At 43.6% G+C, this 23,286-nt stretch overlaps 1 protein-coding gene and 1 long non-coding RNA gene across 2 annotated transcripts in view; one reads left to right on the plus strand and one right to left on the minus strand.

Annotated features, from left to right (window-relative positions):
* The first annotated feature begins 9,782 nt into the window (after positions 1–9,782).
* LOC125959933 (uncharacterized) lies at positions 9,783–13,236 on the plus strand. The gene is made up of 3 exons (XR_007469809.1): positions 9,783–11,517; positions 11,997–12,117; positions 12,203–13,236. It is a non-coding gene; the product is annotated as an uncharacterized LOC125959933 (long non-coding RNA).
* A 7,493-nt stretch (positions 13,237–20,729) lies between these two features.
* Positions 20,730–23,286, minus strand: part of LOC125959920 (ER degradation-enhancing alpha-mannosidase-like protein 3) — a 6,060-nt gene continuing 3,503 nt past the window's right edge. The window contains exons 9-13 of the mRNA XM_049692943.1: positions 23,266–23,286; positions 22,953–23,187; positions 22,777–22,872; positions 22,521–22,693; positions 20,730–22,451 (exon numbers count right to left, since the gene is read on the minus strand). The exon at positions 23,266–23,286 is cut by the window's right edge and continues 245 nt beyond it. Coding sequence (XP_049548900.1) covers positions 22,350–22,451; positions 22,521–22,693; positions 22,777–22,872; positions 22,953–23,187; positions 23,266–23,286 — 627 coding nt within the window. The 3' untranslated portion in view covers positions 20,730–22,349. The remainder of the gene's footprint in view (positions 22,452–22,520; positions 22,694–22,776; positions 22,873–22,952; positions 23,188–23,265) is intronic.

Genomic DNA, 23,286 nt, shown 5'->3' on the forward strand with positions numbered 1-23,286 from the left:
CAACGAATCACTTCATTAATCATCCAAATGAAAATCAAGTTAGCAAAATGGACGGATGGTGCCTCCTCTCCCTCGTCTGTGTAAGACGAGACAGAGGAAGACCATGCTGCGTATGACAGATACCAGTTGCAGGCCGCCGAATACCAACGAAAACAAACGTCTTGTCAGCGGAGCAACAGGATCGCTGGGCACTCCGACTGCCGGGGGGAGGGAAGACCGTACCCGTACCTCATGCGCGTGTGCCAAATGCTTTTTATTCGCTCCAAATACACTACACCACCACCACCAACAGCCGATTTGGAAAACCCGGGAAAGGAAAATCGCTTTAATCCATATAAATAATGATGTCGCTGCCAGCCAGCCAGTGGCAGTGGAACATTTTAAGCTGAAACGTATTCTTTGCTCACCGTTTGCACGGCATCTCGTTGGGGGTTCGTCGTCGCTGGCAGACCTGGCACCGGGTTGGCTGCCACTAATTGTTGCCACCCGCCGTGCTATACTCGCACACACACACCGAACGCTGTTGCCGTTGAAATGACAAATGGAGATTTAATTGTGCAACTATTAATCCTGACAGACGGCAGCTTCTTCTTGGATGGTTGGCTGGCCTGGCCGTGGCCCTGGTCCTGGTCCGCCGTTGTTGCTGCTGGTTGGTTTCGCTTTTCCACCGGAAACGGATGCAGCCCATCGGTGCACGCTGCCATCTGCAGACGACGACCGTTATCAATTTGCAGCGTAGGTTGCTCCGTGGTCCATGGACTCAGTCAGTGCATCGTTTCGATTTTCCATCCCGGCCGAAGGGCTGCTGAGCTGCGATGTAGGACATGATAGTCGCCCTTTTTAGTGTATCTGTTCGGGTGTTTGTGTGTTTGTTGGTTTCACTGAGGGTTCCCCGCCTGCTGGGAGTACCACATCTGCATCAGGTGTCAATATTTGTGCCAGCCAGTTTGCAATTGATTGCAGATTAATATCGCACTTTTTTCCGGGTTCGATGGGCCCGCCAACCGAATGTTCCGAAATTGGACAACACGAAAGGATAGAGTTTTCGGGGTTCCTCAGGGGGGTTAGCAAGGCGTTGGGGCTATCGGTCGCCGGTGGTACGGTTTAATTAAAATTGACCCTCGTGAGTAACGAACAATTTTTACATCAATCAGGAGTAGTTCGAGGACGATGTGCGATAGGACGGCTGGGTTACGTATCGGACGTTTCGGTTTGAAACTGAGTGAAACCAAATGGATTTCTAGAATTGAGTTTAAAAAGATACTTTAAAATAGGATGCTTTTCCTTTATAGTAAGATGATTATGAGTAATACCTACAGCACAAGTTTAAGGATTAACGGAAAAAAATTATTATACCATGATCTCTCAATTCTGCTCAATTCTCAATAAAAGTTATTTTTAATTTCTTTTTTTGTAAAAAGATAATTTATATATATAAAAATGAATGTGTCTGTCCGGATGTCCGGTATAGACTCCGAAACTACTGGACCGAATGACTCCAAATTTGGTATGTGGGGGTTTTTGGGGCCGGTGAGTGCTATAGGCATGGTTAGAACCCCCCCGCTACCTTCCTTCATGCCCTTCTCTAACACTTGATTGTTAAAAACATTCATTACTCCGCGAGTTATGAACCGAATACCATTAAAACTTGCACAATTGTTGATGGTCATCTGAGAAACTATGGGACAAAATTTGGTCTACATCGGATGAGGGGAAAAGGGAGCTTCCATACAACCCCAATCCTTAAAATACGTCCTAGGGCAATATGGGTATCGTTTCCTAGGTTTTGATGGTCTCTAAATCGATTGGATTCACTTAATACTCTTTTACTTGCTTCTTTCACCTATCCACCATCACCACCTTCCATTCCGTACATCTTGCAGAGCAGAGTGAGGGATGGGAAAATTATATAGTTGCGTTTAATTCATGAATAATAACTTAAAAAATGAAACCAATAGAAGAACGAGAGAGAGAGAGAAAGAGAGAGAGAGAGAGAGAGAGAGAGAGAGAGAGAGAGAGAGAGAGAAAGAGAGAGCGCCTGTGGTGGAATGGTAACATGAATTTGGAATGAATTTCGGCAACGCTGCAGAAATCGTCACCATTTTTTATTGATGTGTCTACTGTTGGTTTAAATTTTCTTAACAATTTCTTAAGTTCAATCAAGTCATTAGGTAATCAAGAAGCTGTTTTAAGTTTCACAAGTCAATTAACATGAAACAATTATAAAAACTCATTCAGTTGTTTATTGTTAATTTTTGATTATTGATTTACGTGCCTCTTATCATTGACGATTTTCAACGTATCGGGCTATGAATGGTAAACGATCGGAATTACATGCACAAACATATAAAGCAGCAGTAACCGAATAGTAATAGAAAGCAATACCAACATATCCTATCTATCAGGAACGGCTTGCGATTGGAATGATCACCGAGAATGTCCGAGAGAGAAGAAAGACCCTCGATCTGATCGATCGACGTTTGAGTAAATTTGAAGTGCTGTGCTTTTAGTTATGATTTACCATGTGACTATTTAAATCATCGTAAGCTGAATACCGGGGAAAAATGGATCAAGTGTGTCGTATTGTAATGCCGTTAAATACACAGCATTTGAACTTAACGAGCTATGTGCAAACCGAACACTAAAGTAAAAAAACTTGGGAAAATATAATTCGTGGTCCCAAATGACATCACTTAGCCCGAAAGGCAAAGCCTTTAAACTCAAGCATCATTTTAACTTTCCAGTTCATATTTACGATCACGTCGCATCTCTATTTCCAACATCACTAACTGAACTTGCTATTGATTTGGTTCATTGATAAATCGAATAAGACCAAATGATGGAATAGATAAAATTATATCTACTGAAATTTTAAAGTTCCTGTTTACGATAAACCCACAACCGATCAAAGACAGTACGAAGTCTGTCGGGGCAGCTAGTCTAGAATATATCTAAATGATCTCATTCCACACCTACAGCAGTTTCAGGCTGTGATTGTTATCAGAAGATACTTTATCGAAATTTTTTTGGGTAAAGAATTTTTGTAGCATATAGCAGAACGCCAATTCCCGAATGTTTGATACTCACAATGTGAATGGAAATCTTGTCTTATTAAAATATCGAGAACTCTATAAATTCATCTAACTAATCCTCAAACATTCCTTAGAACAAAACATATCGTTTCATTACTTCTTCATCATGTATAGCTCTTTATAGAAGCTTTATTTTCTTTATTTCTTTTTATAAGTTTATTTTTATGTAGGTGCTGCTTATATTGCAACATACTTGATTAATTATTAAGTGTTCGTATTCATGTGTTTTATTATAACAATAAACGCATCTCTTGGCCAATATTTCAATTTGCTATTAACAGTGATTATTGTCTAACAGATTGATTAGATCATTCACCATCATCCTTCCTAAAACAACAAGATCCGGACAAATCCAGACAATATACTATTTGATGCCACGCATCTATTTGATGATCTAATTCAAGCACCAGCTCAACCTACCATCCATTTTGGTTTGTGAACTCTAATAAATCGCGTGCTCTTGTATTCTATCGTTTGAAGTACAATTTCAAACCATTAAGCCACAAGAAAGGTATGTTGACCACCTGGTCTGGTTAAATTGTTGTTTGATTAGTACCCAAGGGATCATTAAAACTACATCAGACAGCATAATGATGGCAGCCCACTCATTTCCTTTGAGTGATCACTACAAATTATGGCCATTGCAGTACAACCATCCTGTTTGCAGTCGGTACGATAATAGATTGATTTAGTGCGATTGAAGCGAATGTGAGTTTACGGATGCGTTGAAATCCATCGAGAATGTTTCATCCGAATGCTAATGGAATCGTGTTATGATTTAATATGTTCCGGGGCAATGTTTTCGAATCGATTATGGCCATCTCGATTATGGTATCTATGGTTATGCTGCACTGTAGCACCACTGATAAACTCGTACGTGATACGCTTGATACGCATATTTACCACCTAATATCGGCTTTATTTCGGCTAGCCTCTTCAGCTGGGCCACCGTTTCATCCATTGCTCGGGATAATTATGCAAAACGAATAGAAGCTTTCGGTTCTTGCTAAACGGCTCTAAGCGGTCAGGTTGCATACCGCATGTCATTGCTGATAGGCTCGTTCAGAAGGTTTTAGTAGCTGTTTGGAAAAGCATGTAATCCTGCTAGCATGACCACTGCTTATTATGCGTATTGCGGCTTTAGATTCTGTCCGAGTATGTTAAAATATGTGTGGTTCAACTGAATGTATCACATGTTCCAATTCCACTTATCTAAACTTGTTTAAAACACAAATTAACCTTGCTTTCGTTTAACATTCCACATTGATTTTTATAAAACCATTTAATGTTTACTTCATATACTTTGTCCATCTTTTTTGAGTGATAGTTTATCTGACGTTATTTTTGGTGCATAAATTCATCTGAATGATATTTTTCATTCCAGAAAACATTTTTGGACCAATTATGCTGATTAATTTAGCTAATTTAATAAACTTGATTTATTGTTTTTAAACACATATAAGAACAGTCAACCCGTATATGCGACTGTGTTGCGTGATTTGTGTTGTTAATTTAATTTAATTTGTAGGTGAGCGCATCTGCAGCAGTAAGCTAATGTTAATTAAAAGATAGAAGGCTGTACCACTTCCAAATGAAACGCTTTCAACTTAATAGATACTTCTTTTAGTTCATTTCCCGTTTTTCCTCAACCCAAACCCAGCTTCAAACGAAACCTTGAACCGAATATCGTCTCCTCTTCCAAAAAAGAATCCAATAATCCTGATCGATTCGTCTTTCCAGTTGTTTGTTTGATATTCTACTTTTACTCTCGTTTGTTTTTCACTCAACTACCACGTTTGCCCGATGATACCGGCAGTATTCCAGCATTAAAGCATTCCAGCCCACAAAACGTCGATTCGAAATTCGATTCCAGACGTCTACAGTCTCTATCTATTCCTTGCAACTGCATCTCGTACGCCGCCGCAGGGCGACATCGGTTCGAGAATGGTTCGAGCTTTCGGTGGTCCACAAACGTGCACCTTCCCACCGGTTCCATAATGTTATTTCGTCTAGACATTGCGCCTTTAACACCCCACCAGCACCACCATCCGGGGGCAGGCCCGAGAGTACTCGCTAGTGGCGCTACAAATTGAATAATTTATCGTCAAACAGATTACGGCGGCGTGCATTATAGAAATTGCTGACGCCTTTCGCAAAAACAAACAACGCCCCACCCACCCTTGCATACCGTCCTGGGGGGTGGAATGAGACACAAGACTTGTTGTTGAATTGGTCGAATGTCGAATTGGTCAAGTGTTAAGTGTCGAGAATTTGTCGAATCAACTGTGACGTCACAAACTGCAAACCACAAACACTTGACACTCGAACAACACTTCCCGATAAGGGATATAAGGGATCCCTTACAATCAAGTGAGCTTTTGATTAAATCGTCAAGTGAGCTTTTGATTAAAATTCCGCTTCGTGATACACCCACCCCGGTGACCGGTAAAATGGACGACTAAACAATCCGACATCTTCTCTTCCAATTAGTGTACCCCATTGTTCGAGTGAGTATCAAATTTGCATTTTGATAACCATCGGTCCGAATGCTGGATGCGAACTGATCGACTGGTGCTAGCGAGTGGCCGCCGGCTAGCATTAAAATAAATAAAAAAAATAAGTCAAAAAGCGATCCACCGCATTATGGAGATGGGAAAGCCCCCCGGGGGCCCTGGGGAATGTGATAAAGGGCCGGGATTGCTAACCGGTGTGTGAACTCAAAACGATTTGCCACAAAAGCCCAACAACCCAATCCCCATCATCTCACACTCGGTGGCAGTGTGAGAGAGAGGATTCGACCGTAATCGCAGGGAGATACCAGACGTGTTGGGATGCGGTTAGGTTCGGATTTGATTTGAGTGCATGGAAACAATAGAGAACCAGCCCATGGGGAGGGACACATTGCTGGTGGATTGGGTTGGAATTGGAGAGCAATTGTGCTGTGGAAAAATGCTAAATGGTCACCGCGCACCGCACAGCAAATGAGACTCGAGCGTCAGCACATCGTTAGCATCGTTAGCGGCCTAGAGGGGAGGGAGGGGGGGCAACGAAGCAAGGGAAGGGGGCCTTCCATCCCCGATGCACCTTCCTAGCACTGGCTCGAAGGATAAACAATAGGGAAAATCAACTTTACTCCATAATCAATTTGCATATTCCATTAAAATTTGGTCAGCCATTTGCTATCGCTGTTGCCGGGTGCAAAGCTTTAGCGATGCGAGCTTGCCTGCTACCGAGGTGTGGTAGGGGAAGGCTTTTCGAGTTTTCAGACCCTTGCTAAGTGCTTTAAGCTTGATGGAAAAGCAGCAGCATATAGGTATAGGATGTCGGTCTGATGGAAGGCATTGTGCATTGAAATGGTGGCTTGAAGGAGCGTTTAAGCGTGGTAACACACCGAACACTAGATCTGTTTGCCGTTGCTAATGGGAAAACACACACATTCGACACATGATTGTGATGCAGAAAAGTTTATATACTACATATAAAGTTGAGCAGCGAGTTGAGAGAATGAGAAATTCATAGCTTTCATAGTTTCTCTTTCAATTAACTCTCATAAAAGACTTTAATCAATGTTTTGCTCAATTGTAATTAGTTAGAAATGCAGCCCTGAATTCTAGCCGAACCGAGTACTGTAATTGATTTTGCACCGAGCACTCAGAAATCAGCCGGCAACAGCATTACAACACTGTCTGCTTGCAAACAACTGCAAACCCGGCCCGGCATTGACTGGAGAAAGTTTTTAATAAAATCCCCATCCTTCATCACGCTTCAGGAGCAGCTCATCCAGAGTAGAGCGGAAGAGAGAGAGTCCTTCCTGACTGCTTCCTGCTAACCCGCATCGTGGCCTCCATTCCATTCGCATCGCATTCGTAGGTATTCGATCGGAAACTTTTCCAGCTGATTAGCGGAAGGAAATGCATTAGTTACACTTCCTTCCTGGGTTGTTTCGAACGCGCCACCTCTCTCTCTCTCTCTTGGGTACACCAAGTCTCTTTCATCCACCGTCTATCAACAATAGCCTAACAACGAATTTGCAAAAATTATCGGAATTTCAAAATTGAATTTCACTACCAACCAACCGGGGTACCGGACGGGGATCTCGGTTGGATTGTTCCGCTGACGTTACCATCGCTAAAGGACCTGCTCATCCTGCTTGATCCTGGTACCAGGCGCACCACAATTAAAACAATTGAACCGTACCTTCCGCACGATGGCAGCAGGATTTTGCAGAACCCAACCGGCCCGGTTTGCGGCAGTTTCACTGGAAGGTTGCACTTTGACAAAACTCGGAAGTGAATTCGTGCGGCCGCACTTTGCAGGAAACTCTTGTGCTAACCGGTAAGCGCAGTAACCGAGTTTCCAGCTCATAATTAGTGCTGTCATCGGTAAGCAATCCGAGGCTTCCGAGACTGTGTTGATAGTGGATGCGACATTTATGGAACTGTGGTTAGGTACAGCTTTTACAGAAACTCGCACTTTGATAACTTTGAGTTTTGCAAACCGCCTTCACTGAGTGAAGGTTGACGTGAAAACTTTCTCCTCTACCAAAACGGCTCTGGCGCTGGTGACGAGCCCATCGCTCGTCGGCTCCTGGGCTGCTGTGATTGATTGACACAAACTCAATTCGGATAATTAAGGAAATGCTTTAGCAAACGCTCCATGGAGTTCGTATATGTGTGCCAGATATATGTTTCATTTTTTCTCGTGAACAAAAAACTCGCCGGAACGATAAAATTGCGCGACCGTTGCGGCCATTTATCACTCGCGACTCGGGACTTTCGGACTCGCGGAAGCAGTGCCCATTGTATTCGGTGTTGGCGATGCTCCCTTCACTAGAATCCTTGCGCGTTCGTTCGGCTTTTTTGGGTTTTTTTTCTCTGTGTGTGTGTTTGCTGTGGAAAGCACAAAACAAATAAAACTTCTGCGCGACTTTACCGCGCTCTTGTTGGTGTGTTGCGAGACTTAGAAATCAATCAGCTACAGTGGCACCGCTGCCCCCGGCGTGTGGCTGATTTGAAATGCACTACCAACGCACCACCTCCACGGCGCAATCGAATTCGTTGAATCCGACTCCGGGCGAGAACCCGGAAACGGGAAAATCAACGCAAAACTCCGGGAAAACCCGGGGAGTTTCCCCGTTCTGCGCCGTTTTCCGTTTCCGTTTTTGGTTTAGGTTTTTTTCCGGTGTTTTTCTTTTTTTCCAATTTCGTTTCCCGGTTACCCCGCTCCCGATCGCTACTTGGACCCGCGGGTTAAGGGTTCGCGATGCAAACTCAAATTTGAATCCAGCCGGTACACTGGCCGGTCGTTATGTGTGGTGGTGACTAGTTCGCGGATAGACCGGGGGGAGGGGGGCACGGATCGTAAATGACTTTTGTCGGTCATCGGGCTTAGGAGACCGGGCAGACGGACCGGACACTGATGGCTTTCCGAGGCCAGTGTTGGTCAGGGCGATTGGTTTTTGTGGCTTTGACGTAGGCCGTAACTCAGTTGGCGCTGGCGACTCGCTGGCATATGGACTGCAAGCGCATGTGTGTGTGCTTCTATGCAGAAACACATTTATTTACTGAAGCGCTGGGATTGATTGTGTGTGCTTCTCTTGCTGTCTCCTGTGCAATCAATCCTGGGTTGTTCTGAGCTGGTCCGAGGCGCGAGGACCGGAATCGTTGCCAGAAACTGATGGTGATGGTGGAACGATCAAAGGCAGACGGTTCTGGGGTTTTGAGATTTAACAAACCGTACGCCACAATGTCGCGTCGTGCCGAAATGTTTACAATTTGAATCATAGACATTAGCTACATTCGATTTTAATTATTCGTACGCCATCTTTTGATACTCGCTAGCACTAAGGTGCTAAAGTAGAAAACTCGTGAGGATCTGTACCAAGCACCTGTACCTGTTTTGGAGACTGAATCCGAGTTTTGATTGAAAACCGGAGACGCATTGAATTTTTCAATCGCTTTTTGTAGACTAAATGCAATTCTGTGAAATGTTAACTTTGTATCAGAATAGTATTTAAATTAAAATGCTTTTTGTAAGTATCAACATTGTATTTCTCCACATACTAGAATGGTTCTTAAATAAACATACTGCAAATAACATACTTGCTTCTACACTTACTTCAATAAAGCAAACATAGCCTTATAGGAAAACGATTAGCTTTCTTTTTGTAAGTTGAACACAATTTTCATTGGCTAACAGCATCTTAAACCAGTTTTTTCTTCAGAATTGCATGAATGCTAGAGGTTGGTTTGTTTTTTGAGTTTGGAGTGTTTTCCAAATGATCATCAGTTACTTTATTGACTGCTTTTCAGTCCATTTGTTTTAAACAGGAAAACAAATACTTGCATTCATTGAGAATGGCAACGAGCGATACGAAAGTCACGCCAGAAGCTGGGCACGTAATCTAACACATAAAAAAGACCAAAAACATGCGCGAATTCCATTTGCCACAAGCTAGAACCACAGACAACGTCACGTCTTGACACAGATTGGGCGGAAAGAACATTTTGTGATAAGAAAGTACGACGAATGTGTTATCTACACGCGATCCTCCATGTGGATCGAAGCTCGATCCTTCGGGAGCGACACGAGTCGAGCAGCTTGACGTGGTCAAGACGAATGCCACAATTTCTTTTCCTGTCAGCGCTCGTGCTGATAGCACACGCTATCAGCGGCGCTCCGGCGCTTCGGCGCTTCGGTTGATGGCATCCATCTTCCGGGTGGTCCATTGCAAGTTCTTAGTTTCTCTGCTCATTCCAACCGATTTTGTGTGTTTTGCGAAAGAAGTTGTTGAAAGTGCGTGGTGAGGAAGTGTAGAGTGTGTAGTTTTAAGAGCTGAGACAAGATCAATTGGTGCTGGTGACTCCTCACAGACTCGACAATTATTACACTTGTAAATTGTGGTAAAGAGCGATCCTTGACCCACGTGCAAGACCGTAGTCGGTGATGGCGAGCATCTAAAGTCCTTTGGAACAAATAAGTTTGAGCATTCGTGTGTAGAAGACATCACGACGAACACCATTTCAGTGGATGAACAAGGTTTCGACAAACAATACATTTCCAAAGAAATGCTTCACAAGATGCATACCAGATCCCAAGAGATGCTTCAAAATGCATGGCGAAGCTTAATTGTTAAAAGTATCTGAAATAAAACGATATTTGAAATCTTGGACCGTTGGTCTGTTCAAATATTGAACGATACTTGGCACCAAAACGGTACCACGAGGCGAAATAAACAGCCCAATAATGAGCAGAGGAACTCGAGTAATTATTCCATTCCTGCCATGGGAAGATATTCCCTTTATGGAGCACTGTAGCGGCCATATCCCGTAGTTTTCATCAAAGTCCTTCACCTGCAACATTTAGTATAAATATGGCTGCGCCGTCGTGAGTCGATGAATGTGCTCCAGCCCGAGCCAGAATTCCATGTTTAAACCACCAAAGCCGCCACGGTGTTGAGTCCAGTTTCGGCAAAAATCAATCGAACCGTCGCAACTATGCTGCATCACAATCCATCCACCTCCAAACTTCTCCTGCTCACAATAGACCTCAAATGTTATACTAGCGTTGTTGACGCGTATGTACTACTTTCGTGAGATAATCGGTGGTATGTTGCTACGTATGGCGTTGTCGGTGCCTTTTTAATAGGTGCATTGGCTGGTGGCAAACTTATCCGAGAAATAATTGAGTGTTTACGAGGCTGCATCCACGGTGTGAGAATTCTAGAAGAAGTTGCCACTATTAACAGAGCAACGCAAATCAATAGAAAACAGATAGTCAACTTCATTTTGTGAGAATGAATCGCTCTAATCCACATCGAGTCAATAGACGGTTGAGTCGGAACTATGATTCAATGCTTTTCCGGAGAAAGGTTTGAAGCTCTGCAGATAACTTATCGTGAGAAAGTTTGGGATACAAACGTGATGGCGGTTGTGGCATCCGCCGCCATCAGTAAAATCACGGTAATAGCTACAATTCGTTTATTTACTGTTCATTCATGTGATATTGCAATGCATGGAATGGAAGTATTTTGATGATAATCGATTAGTTCTACTTGAATTGGCCATCATGGATTTGATGTGCCACTAAACTCGAGCCAAGGCAACCTAGATAGCATGCGTGCTTAAGGAGACGTTTTGCTTCTATATGATAAGCATCCGACGATCGCCTTGACGACAACTGTTCACAGCTGTTGTCATGCTCATAAGACGGCAGTAGTTATCGGTAGCTTCCGGCTGCCCGAGGTCACTGCTCGGATGATAACCGCTACAGTCCATGTGCCCGTTGGGCCTTGTGGATCTGGGAAGAGCTGTGACGAATTTAGACTTAAACATGATAATAGTTCATCGAGCGCATTATGCTGAAGCTGGAATGAGATGCTGTAAGGAGATGCTGTACTTACATCGATGGTCGCATGGTGATACCGGTAAGTATACCGGCTGATCGCTGGCCGCGTGGTGAACATCTGCTGGAATGTATACATTTACATTTATTGTAACAACTTGTTCGCCTTTGGCTTTACAAGCATCTTACGTACTAAAGCTTAAAACTAGAGGGCGAGGTAGAAGGGGATTATGGATGGATGTTAGGAATGGTGGTAACAGGAAAAGCAAAGAGGAAGTTTAAAGTGAGATAAATATAGGATTTGGTACATTTTTAGCTAACAAAGCACTGATATTAACCTTTGAAAAGCAATTTAAAACATGCCCCTTATTTAAACAATGAAGAAATTTCCTCATTATAATCCAAATTTTTGTTTTTACTCAAAAGTGGAGTTGTGGTAAAGTCATATTGCAATCCCTACGTTAATCTAACTCACAACAATGCTTCCTCATTCTTCAAATAAATAAAAACGGTTTCTTTTCATTTTGATTTTGATTAGTTTTTGTTTCCTCTACCTTCCAGTTGATACTGCGGACCACACGACCAAGGTTAGTCCGCTCAGAAAACTCTAGATTCTGATCTGAACGTGTGTCCCTGGAGTGAGCTCTCCGGGGAGTGATTGCAATTCATCGCCTTGAAAATGGTAAATGAAACTCCAAACAAATAGATTGATATTGAATTTTGCGGCCGATAAAACATCGATATTGTTTCTCCAATTTCATCTCCAGCACTCTGATAAAACGGGTCAATCGGGACAATTCCACCGGAACTACCTTTCGAAAGGTCCTGCCACTTGAGCGTTGAACTCTGCTCAGCACACCAAAATCGCCTGCGAACACTCGTTCCGAGCCGTGAAGCAGTGGTCAGCGAAATAAAAGGAAACCACACGCCAGGAGCGAGCCAGGAGAGACGCGCTCAACCTCGCCCCTCTGCATGTGGAGGTTTGATTGTAATTTCCGGTTTTTCCGATTGGCTGACCGATGCCGGAATCCGCTCTATCCCGGGCCATTATTATTATTATTCATTGCGGTGAAGAGAAGCGGAATGAATTTAGATTTTCGCCAAAGCGCTGCGCTAGCGAACCGTATTGAAATTATTCCAATTGCCCATCATTAATTCCCGGATTCCGGCACCATCATCGGAATGCAAGTGGGGAGCTTCAGCTGCCGGGGACTGGTGCTAGTCCGGTTAACTGACCGACAAGCGTGCCAACGGTGATGAAGAAATTTTAATATTCTTCACGTGGCTGTGGTGCCACTGATTTCCGGAAGCATCCCAGGAGAGAGAGAGGAGAGAGAGAGAGAGAGAGAGAGAGAGAGAGAGCGAAAGAAGAGCACCAGGAATGGTGAACCTGAAGCATGGCGTGGGGCCGGACGGTTCGGTTTGGAAGTTAAATTAAAGATGGGAAAATCCAACATCAAAGGCGCACGGCGAACTAAATGGCAGCAGCATCGCTACGGGGCTAGGATGATGGAATAATGGTAGTTGGTTTAATTTCGTTGAGATCTGAGCGTTCGCATGACAAAGGATGGAATGCCGTCTCGTCCCGGGACGGGATTCAATCCTACAAATAAAAGCAGTAAAACATGTTTGCTGTTTCTCCTGCAAACATCTGCTTATCGGGTCGAATGCTAAATAATTTAACAGTTTGCAAACCACTGGAAATGCAAATGATTATAAGTTACGCAATAAATAAAATGAAGAGTGGAGAGAATGGCTGAATGTTTCAAAGAATATTACAGAATAAAGAACGAAATCAATTGTGAAACTAATCAATTGTATATCTACAAACTCATTGTTTTAGTTACATACGGTGTTCTATTGTTTCCACATTACCATACAACCTGGTTAGGTAATATATCATGTTTACTAAAGACAGATATATTCGAATCAGATGTCAATGCAAACTATTTAATAGCTTCACCTTTTCTTTCTTCATGATTTCTTCTTTTTGTTGAAACATAGCAAGCTCGACGTATATTATTGTTTTATTGATTCTTTTTGGTTAATATTTGGGTTTTTCGTTCAGTCGATCCATTAATATCCAGAGATAATATCCACTTCTTTATTGGATAGAATGGTCCCCTTTTCTTTCAGACCCTTTTTACTAAATATTGAGTGAGTAATATTCTATTCGTGTGTCGGCTGGACTAGTGTTAAGGAAGTACTATAAAAACGGTTATTTGACGGTAAAATCGGTTGTAAAAACTACTTCACTTCAAATGCATACGAGCATCCATTATCATGTTTAATCTATTGCATATTATTTAAGTAATTTAAAAAGAGCCGTGGCTTTATTGTTAAAACAATTAGAAGTACCTTTCACTTCTACAATAAATGTATCGTTAAAAAGACAACTCCTCCATTTTTAGATAGCTAAAAAATAAGCATTCAATCATTATTAAATTTTAATTACACAAAAGTAAAAGAATATTTGACTGATTTTTGCATCATCATCATGTGAATAGATAATCCAAAATAACCAAAAGTAATCGAATCATCGAAAAGATAATTTGTTTGCTATATTTTCAAGTTATTATTTATTTCAGCAATCATTGTCATTAAGTAATAATTGTTTTTAGAAAAGACGCTCAAAACCACGAGAAACAAGATAAAATATTCCACCCCAATAAGGTTAAACACTGTTTAATGAAAACGAACCACAATCCAACAAAACCCGGTGATCACAATGCGATAACCAGAATCGCGGTGCAAAGTTCAGCTTCAACAATCGTCCTCAATTGTAGCTCAGGTGTTGTACAACCGAATGCTTACAAAGAAAGAAACAGGCCCAAAACACCAACACAGCGAAACAACTTACATAAACTAGCTAAATCATTAACCGGAACGGTTTGCACCCCAAGCTAGCTGCTTGTCCGCCACATAGTTGGCCAAACAAAACTTTCCTTCCATTGCATTGCGTCCAGCTGGTTGGCACAAGATGAAGTTTGATGAAAGAATAAGGAGAACGAACCGACGAACGGCGAACGAAATTCTTTTCTCCGCTTCTATTCCATTTTCGGTATCCATTTTTGGAGCAGCACCGAACGAAAAGGTTTAAGTGTCATGCGCTCTCCAATGTCACCACGGTTTGACCGAAATTTCACACCCAAAAAGGCGTCCGCATTTGCTTTTACTTCGAGCGCGAAACACTGGACGGGAATGGTCGGGTCGGGAATGGAATGGGATCCTTTCTTTGACTTTGAACCATTTCCCCGCTCCTCGACCTCGAATGATGATGGGTGCGCGAATCATGGCGCGAATTGTTTGAATAGTTTTGCTGATCGGTCGTTGCTGTTCCACACCCTCCCACACCTGTTTTTTTTTTAGTGTCAGCAGTTTTTGGCCAGAAAAACGGCGCTCGAAAACCACCCCCGTCTCGTCGTGGTCCACAAAACGGTCTGCCTTGACGTGACACAATTACAGTAAATTCATTCAATCCAATAAACGTGCCCGAGTATTTGTGCAAAATCATCCGCCGGCCGTTCACGTTTGAGCGCCAGCGCTGGCTGAAAATTGGCCAATGTCCTGACCCTTGGGGGGCGCATAGTCGGATAGTTTCGATGCTCCAAAAGCGGGGTTTTGCGAAATTTGCATATTGCGATTCGGTACGATTGCGCATAACTGCGTGCTAACTTTCGGAGCATAAAATCGGCGTCCTACTCCTCATCCTATCGGTAAAGGCAAAGTAGTGGAGGTGAACGGAGCACGGAGCAACGGCATCGACCAACTGTTACTGTTTCCAGCGCTACTACTACAGCACGGCGCACACCGGATCGGGTTAACTTTTGCAATTGAATTCGGACGATTTGATAGCCGGCAGCCAGTGCCAATGGTAGCGCCTCAACAAGTGGACTGTTTCGATGATCGTGCAAGCCGAAAAGTATGGGCTCTCATGGTTTCCCATACCATTTCCTGGCCGATGCCGAGAGGTCGATTTAATTTTACGAGGCCAATTGTATGCCCTCCGGAGGGCCCCACCGCACTCCAAAGAAGGTGCTTTGCTACATGTTGCTGTGTGAATTCTACGTTTGCTACGAGACTGCTGGAATATTACTTTGTGCTTCATTGAATCATATGGCACTCGGTATGCTCTCAAATCGGGATGTGATGGAGGCGCATGGCCGTTCTTAAAATTTTAGAAACCCCTTCCGGCACCGGTGAAGCACAAAAGCACGTTCGATTGAATCAGATTTCCGGTTTTATATTCAATAATCTGGCTCTTCTCTCTGCGCCAAACAATCTGCTTCACACTGACTGGCTTTTGTGTGCTGAGCCAAACAAATCGTGTCAGCAGCTGCTTTTGCTGCAAGCGTTCTGTACACGGTCTTATATGCGCTGCAAGGCCCCGTTTTGCCAAACAAAAATGTCATCGATTTCCAACGGAGGACCTTCTCCAAACCCGCAACGTGTGCTGTGTTGTGGTGTGGTGTGCTGCATCATCAAAGCAATTCGAGGATGGCATGCCTTAGACGTGCCCGGAGGACATTCCGGAGCCCGGGACGTAATATATTATTTCATGATGCAGTCATGCAACATCATGCCACCACCACACACCAGGGAACACATTTCATGCCATACCTATGACGGTCCGGAGCACCTTATGGTGCCGCTGGCGATCGGATATCTTGGCACACGATGGCAGGGTGATGCTGGACGGACATTTTGAGGTGTATGTGTGTTCGGTTCGGTTCGGTTTGCACTGAGCCAATTCGCAAACGCAAACCTAAGGCGGATCATCGTTCCATCGCTTGTTGGTGCTGGAGAGCGTTGGCCACTTGGTTTTGATACAGTTTTCTCTGTTCTGGCAAGCGATACCAAACACTTTTCCTGTGCTTCCTGTGATCTGTTGTACTAGAGGACAGGGAGGAGCGGGACCGATTTCTGTTTGATTTCTGGCCTTCTGGGTGCATAGTATTGACACAGGAAGAGCCTGATTTGGGAGGCGCTTGGTACCTGATTAAATCCATGCCGGTAACTTTGGTTACCCACAACCAAACAACTCAACCAATACTGCTCCCTTGCCTTTGTGTGCCTTTATCAGAAGAAGTCGTTAGATTGATGTCTTCTCGGCGTTCGTCAATATTGTCTTTCAGACAGAGAACGCAACTCGTCGTTCGGTACCAGGTGCATCCTGAGGCGGCAAGTTCTTCTAGCAACAAAAAGGAACGACTCAACCATTCCTATGATGGTTGCAAGGAACTTTGTAAGAACATAAAGCCATCACGGTAGATCAGAGCCGGAGGGCAGGGATTATGCTAGGACAATCGATTCGGGTTGCTAACGGTCATGTGGTTCTGCAGGACTTGCAAGTGGTATGTATTATTGTATGCATCGCTGAACAGTCGCACACGATGCCATATACTCGGTGAGTTAACATTGAGTGAACCATATCAAATGATTTCGTAACTCCTTAGCTGCTAGCCGCAACGCCTCACTACAAAGAGTCAACAAACTAGAACTACAACTACACAACACGTTGTATAACCTTTGAGGCCAATGGAAGCCATTCATATTCACTCAAAGGCTGTAATTACTATTTCGAAAAGAAAAAAAATATATTTTGGACAATTTGCAATTTCTGAGGCCAATCATGTTTGAAAGACTAGAGAAGTGTTAAGGTCATGATAATTGGAAAGCTTTGATCAATAAGTGAGTTACCAAATATTTGGAGGACTGTCTGTTATTATCTCCATCTGTGATGAAGTCATTTACTAACATTTTAATTTGAGAAATCATGTCTACTTCGCAATGCAATGGATCATCTTGTTCCTAATTTCATTTTATCATATTATTAGGTATTTTCATAGCTTTGAGATATAAATGATACGACTGTTATGTGTATTATATTAGATCCCTGAATTAGTTCTTTCGATTCTGCTAAAATTTGGCCTTTAAAGCATTAAAAGTTGACCTAAAAAGCCTTTTTGTGCCTAGGAAGTCAATTTTACGGGGAAGTTTAAAACATTCTTTTAATTGAAGCAACCGGCCGCTAAAAGTTATCGTTTGTTTGGAATGATGAACATGTTACGACACAAAATAAATATTAAGGTTTGCTTCAACTCATTAGTTGAAGTTGAAGACACAGAACGATGGGGCCAACGAAAAATAAAAAATAAAAAAAACTAAGATTTCAACAGCGTCGGGCACTAAAAAGTATGAAAACTGGACATTTTGTTGATGGACAATTTAATCCATTTCTTGGACATTTTGTTGATGGACAATTTAATTCCATCTAGCGAGCTCTAGCTAGAAAACGGCAAGAATGGGATAACGGATATGATGGATTTATTTTTAAACACGATAACGCATGACCTCATGTTGCAAAATCAGTGAACCATTTTTCAGAAAACGTCGACATTGTTATTTCCAAATACAGGTTTGGTTGCCAACATTTTTTTTGTGCACAGAACCTCACTCATTTATACAAAAATCGAAAAATGGATAGTTGACTGGATTGCTTTAAAAGATGAGGAGTTCTTTCGACATGGAATTCGAAAATTAACTGAAAGATGGGAAAAAGTAGTGGCCTGCGATGGGGAATGTAATTATTCTTTTGGTTTCGAATATAAATGGGTTTTATTGAGCCAAAAAATCGAAAGACTAATTCAGGGATCTAATACATTCATTAGATTAAAAAGTTAACGATTCCAATGCATGCTCTGACACCGTAAGGTGTGAAAAATCAAGCTTCCTATCATCTGCCGTTACCTGAGATCTGCCCTTTCTGCCAACAACTTTAGCAGACTTCACAGTGTTTAACAGTTACATGTTTTTTATGTGCAGCATTTCATGAAAGACTACAAGTTCTCTTTTCCGCCGAACTAGTTTTTCTGTCACCCAACGCTGGTGATGAATGAAAATCGCGTCAGACATGCCCCGCACTCCTTCTCCCAGCGACACTTTTAAACATATGCACCAGCTCATCCGCGTTCACACTTCCACATAATGAAGAGAAGTTAAAACACTGGCGTGCATTAATAATGTTAACAGCACTTCATTGCTTCCGCTGTATGTGTGTGTGCGTGTGTGTGTGTATGTCTGTGGCACGAGTGAATCACGTACCCTCAAGCCAACCAACAGCAACGGCCGTATGCTACGTTTGGCAACATATGGCTGCACGAAATGCTCTCTGCGCGCATATCAGCTAGTAACGCCGGCAGCAGCAGCAGCAGCACTACGAGCAGCATAATGATGACATGAAAAGTTTGATAAACAATGTAAAACACATTGCCCAGCACTGCTGCTCGGCTGGTGACAATGCTAGAACGGCCGACAAGGATGTCGCTATCCTGCCGGCTGCCGATGTTTGCTGAGAGGCTCCCTTCCAGCGAGCAGGACTGGAACAGTAGAGCATATGGGGTGTCGCCTACTGGGTCCACGGCCGCTGGCGACGGCGGCGGCGACGAATGCAAATATATGCTCCTTTGCTTGGTAGGGCTGTTCTGAAATGAAAATTGAATAAACTCGTCGAGAGGGGTTTTAAGCTCGCTACGTACGAAACAGATGTTTCCCCGGCTCTCCAGGGCGGGGGGTGGTATGACGACATTGCACGCCGGTTGGCACGTGAGTCGTGACAATGAATGGAAGACGGAGACAGAGACAGGAAGGGAACGATCTGGCATCCGGGGAAACCTATTTGACTACGGTGTCTGGTGCGGCATACTTTATTAATAATTGTCTCCTTTCACTATGATTTCCGCACGTAGATTCACACAATCTAGCCGGTGAGTGTGTCTCGTTCTTTCTCTCAGCGAAGTCAGCTCAGCACGTAGGAATGCCATTCACCGGTGGTGGTGGTCGACGACTCGAAACGGAAACGTTCTTATCACACCCGGTGCATTCGACGAGGCGACCTAGCCGTCATTGATGGAGTGTTGCGCTGAAGCACTGCTTTATCCGATTAGCCGACGAATCTAACGCTTTGATCCTGCTCACGGCATGCTAGACGATGATAGCTCGCTCACTCTCTACCCGATGGACACTCCGGGCGGATCGCTTTCTGGTGTGGAGTAAGCCAATATCACAAACAGCAGTGCACGCCAACAGCAACAGCAATAAAAATGTGGGATGGACGCACCATGGTGACACACTTCAATTTGCATTCTACTATTTTTTAATTACATTCCGTGGGCCGTCTCGCGAGAATGTCATCAAGGGTTCCGGGAGAGGGCATGGGTTGTAATGGAATATATTCATTCTGTAGCACTTGAGCCAGCGATCGAGCTGAGGATGACGGTATGCTGCTGTGGCGGTGGATGATATGCATTTTACGCGTCCCCTCTGGTTCTCAGGTTCTCTCCGGGCTAGCGAGGTGAGCATGCAAATACCTTACCTTACCACTTTACCACTCGTAGTTCGTTGTAGTCAAATGTTATGTAAAAAGGATTCTGGTTGAGAGAAAAAATGATTCCCTCAAAGCTAGCGGGATTGTAAGAGGGAGAGCAATTTACTGCGAGCGTAGTTTACATTCAAATAGGGTTGAATATGTCCTGCCGCGGGCATGGACTCCTGCCTATGGAGAAACCGGTAATCCGATGCATTGTAGAACAAATTCCATTACGAAATTCATTTTGATGTTGCGAATCGTTCTCGTAAACTATACCGTTGGGTTGATCGACGATATGTAACCTTGTTTGAAATACTTCAATCAATTCATTTGCTAGGTCATGTGTATGTAAATTGCCACTAAAGAACAGCACCGAAGCCAACCGCATTCTGCTTTTCACTTTCTGGGATTCGATAATAAAAATGTTACAGTGCTACAACATCGAGATTCCAACGGGATGAATAACATTCCACATAATGGTATAAATATTAACAGACAGCGCATCAGAACTCGATTCCTGGGATCCTGGCAACCGATGAAACTTTGACCTGTTGTAAATGAATGGCACAAGCAATGGCAGCGGAAATGAAATGATTGGTCCGGGAGGACTTTGCCGCCCTTGTCGCTGTGGGACCAGCGGACAACGATAATGAGACCTGCTCTCGGCAGGCGCAAGCGAGTCAAAACAGTTCCAAAAGTGCCTTCCGGCGAAGGAAGTTTCTAATTAGTCCTCGGACTGCTGCAACAGATACGATCCGGTGGCGTTTGCACTGTTAACTTGTGTTGTGTTTACTTGTGCGCCGTCACCAGTTTATCCGAAAGCGGGCACCAACAGCAATGACCAATTTAATTGAATTAACTGTACGCGGTGAAGTTGAAGTCGATAGGACGATTCGGTAGGCAATTATAGAAAGGAACGAAGGAAGTTTCAATATAAAATGCTTTTATTTATTTACAAAATTATAACAACTGTTGTTTGTCATTAAACTAAACAAAACGAAACAAATTTGCATTATTAAAGAGAGAAATAAACAGTAACTAGTTTAATCTAACAGCTAGAGTCCGCTGCGCACGGTCGTTTACATCATACCAGGCAGTACGGAACACCGTTACCGTCCACGTGACGTGGACTGACTTCCAGAGAAGGGCCGCATCGGCATTCGTCCCGCTTATCACGCCTTCGTTACCACATTTTTCTATTGCAACAGTATTTATTTTGTGTATGCACGGTGTGTATGGATTTAGTCTACTTATAATACTACAACTCCCCGGCAAGCGCCCGGTCACACTCGCATGCCGTGGAATCCACTTTGAACGGCCATACATGCTGCACACACACACACCCCCCGAGATGCTTTACACTTTACACACAGTTCGTTAGTTTTTTTTTTCGTACAAAAGAGAATATTTACAACATTTTCTAATATCCAGCCTAGTACGCCCTCTTGGGGGGCCACTTGTTTTTCTTATCGTGTGTGTATCACTCATCCACTCTAGTAAATCCCGCAAAATGCATGCTCGGTGCTTATGACGGGGATTGGTTGCAACGCTTAAATGTGATTGTGTTACAGGAGCGTCGTTTAAACCCCTTGAAGACAGAAATAACAGTGCATTAACGAATTCTCGTTAGCCCTGCTGTTGTGGAAGTGGACAACAAACATATCGTTCTCCAGTACGAGCTTTTATCGCGACCAGCTGATCGAACAGCAAAGGAATGATGGTTTACGGTATGCAATGTGACCGGCAACAGGAGTATCGCTTAACGATGGTATGATCCCGGTACGTTAGAAGGGCAGTTTTTAACCACAAAACTCGTCGCTTTCGATCGCTTGGATTCAGAGTGTTTGCAGGGTAGTGTCACCGTTCCAGTAACGGCTACCAGGTTGTTACAAGGGCAAGAGCATCATCTTATATCGACCAAAAACGTAACACCAAACGTGCAACACTCCGCCAACACTGTGTAATCGTATGGAGTGATATGTGTATTGCAACGACGAGGAAAGAACCATTTATAGGATAGCTCGGTATAGTGGTGAAGCAGAACACCTCATCCCATCCGAACGACTTGTTTTCTGGGTCACCTAACTGTACCACTACAGAGTATCACATACGGGATGACAGAAACAATGCACCAGAGTTTCGTATTCCGCGTTCTTCTACTATCCCTCCAGTGACCGATCGCACCGAATACTCTACGCCAATCGTCCCGCTCAGTTCCATAATATGCTCTATCTCGTACAAAATAAACATTTTTCCTAACCAACTCTTAGCGAGCCCAACCTCTCACACGACCTGTAATTGTAGGAGCCTTTCTTTTTCATCCTAAAAATTCATTACTATCTAACACCGTTCCGGACTGGCAAACCGGAGTCTGTGTGTGTGTGTGTGTGTGACTATTCCATCTGGAAGAAGGTTAGTGCTCACAAGGCTTTGGATAACGGAGAGTAGAGACCTACATCATCGAGGTACACGTACAAATGGATGGCGATGATGACGATGTGGCTACGCTAGCGTTACTGCCAACGTTACTGTTCGCGCGTTTACTACTATGGCGTCGCTTTTGATTCACTTTTTGTGTCAGTCTTCGTTGTATCGGCTCTCTCCCGTTCTAACCGCTCCTTCAACCCGGACACGGACATTAACGTGAGCTGCAAGAGGAGCATATCGATTGCCGTTAGGTACAATACAACAGCCGCATTAAACTTCCCGATGCATACCTCAACGGTTGGCTGTTGCTTAATGGCGGCCATTAGCTGTTCCGCTTCCTTCGTGAAGAGAAACACGACCGGTATTTGGACGTCATCCTTTCCGTCACCGGACATGGCAAACATCTGCTGATTGTTAATGGAAGTGTTTGGCGTATTATCGAACACTATCGCTGCCACCGCACCTTGGGGAGAGAGAGAGAGGTATCGAAAACAGAGTTTTAATAAGAAGAAAGTGTGTGAAGAAGTGTTGCATCTTGGTACCTACCTGCACTCTGTGCTCGTCTTGCTTTATCTACGAAGGTACATTCACCTCGCTCCATGATAACGATTTTGTCACGAACTTCTTTCGCATTTTTTAGGGCTGGAAAATGGAAGTTGGAAAGAAACGTTGATAAAAATGTTTGTTTTTTTACAAAATCTGCTTGTCACTGTTGCACTTACCACTGCATAGCTTAATGGGTTGTGCATAGACGGCCTGCTGCACAACGGACATGTCTTTCGTTAACTCCATACCGAAGTGACTTGGGCCGGCCTCAAGAACGTGGAGATCTGTGTCGCCCTTTCCCTTGAAAGCAACCGCCTGCAACTGTGTGTTGGGAATGGCGTTCGACTTTGATAGTTCCACCATTTCCTGCATAAAGATCAGTCCTCGTTCTGCATCTTCCGGGGATTTGGCCTACAATACAGAGGGGTTTATGTTAGATAACACAGGAACGCATGGTACTGATGATTGCCATGGCAGTCAGAAACTTACATTATAGAAACTGTGCAGCAG

The sequence above is a fragment of the Anopheles darlingi genome, chromosome 2 (assembly GCF_943734745.1).
Source record: "Anopheles darlingi chromosome 2, idAnoDarlMG_H_01, whole genome shotgun sequence".
Classification (NCBI taxonomy): domain Eukaryota; kingdom Metazoa; phylum Arthropoda; class Insecta; order Diptera; family Culicidae; genus Anopheles; species Anopheles darlingi.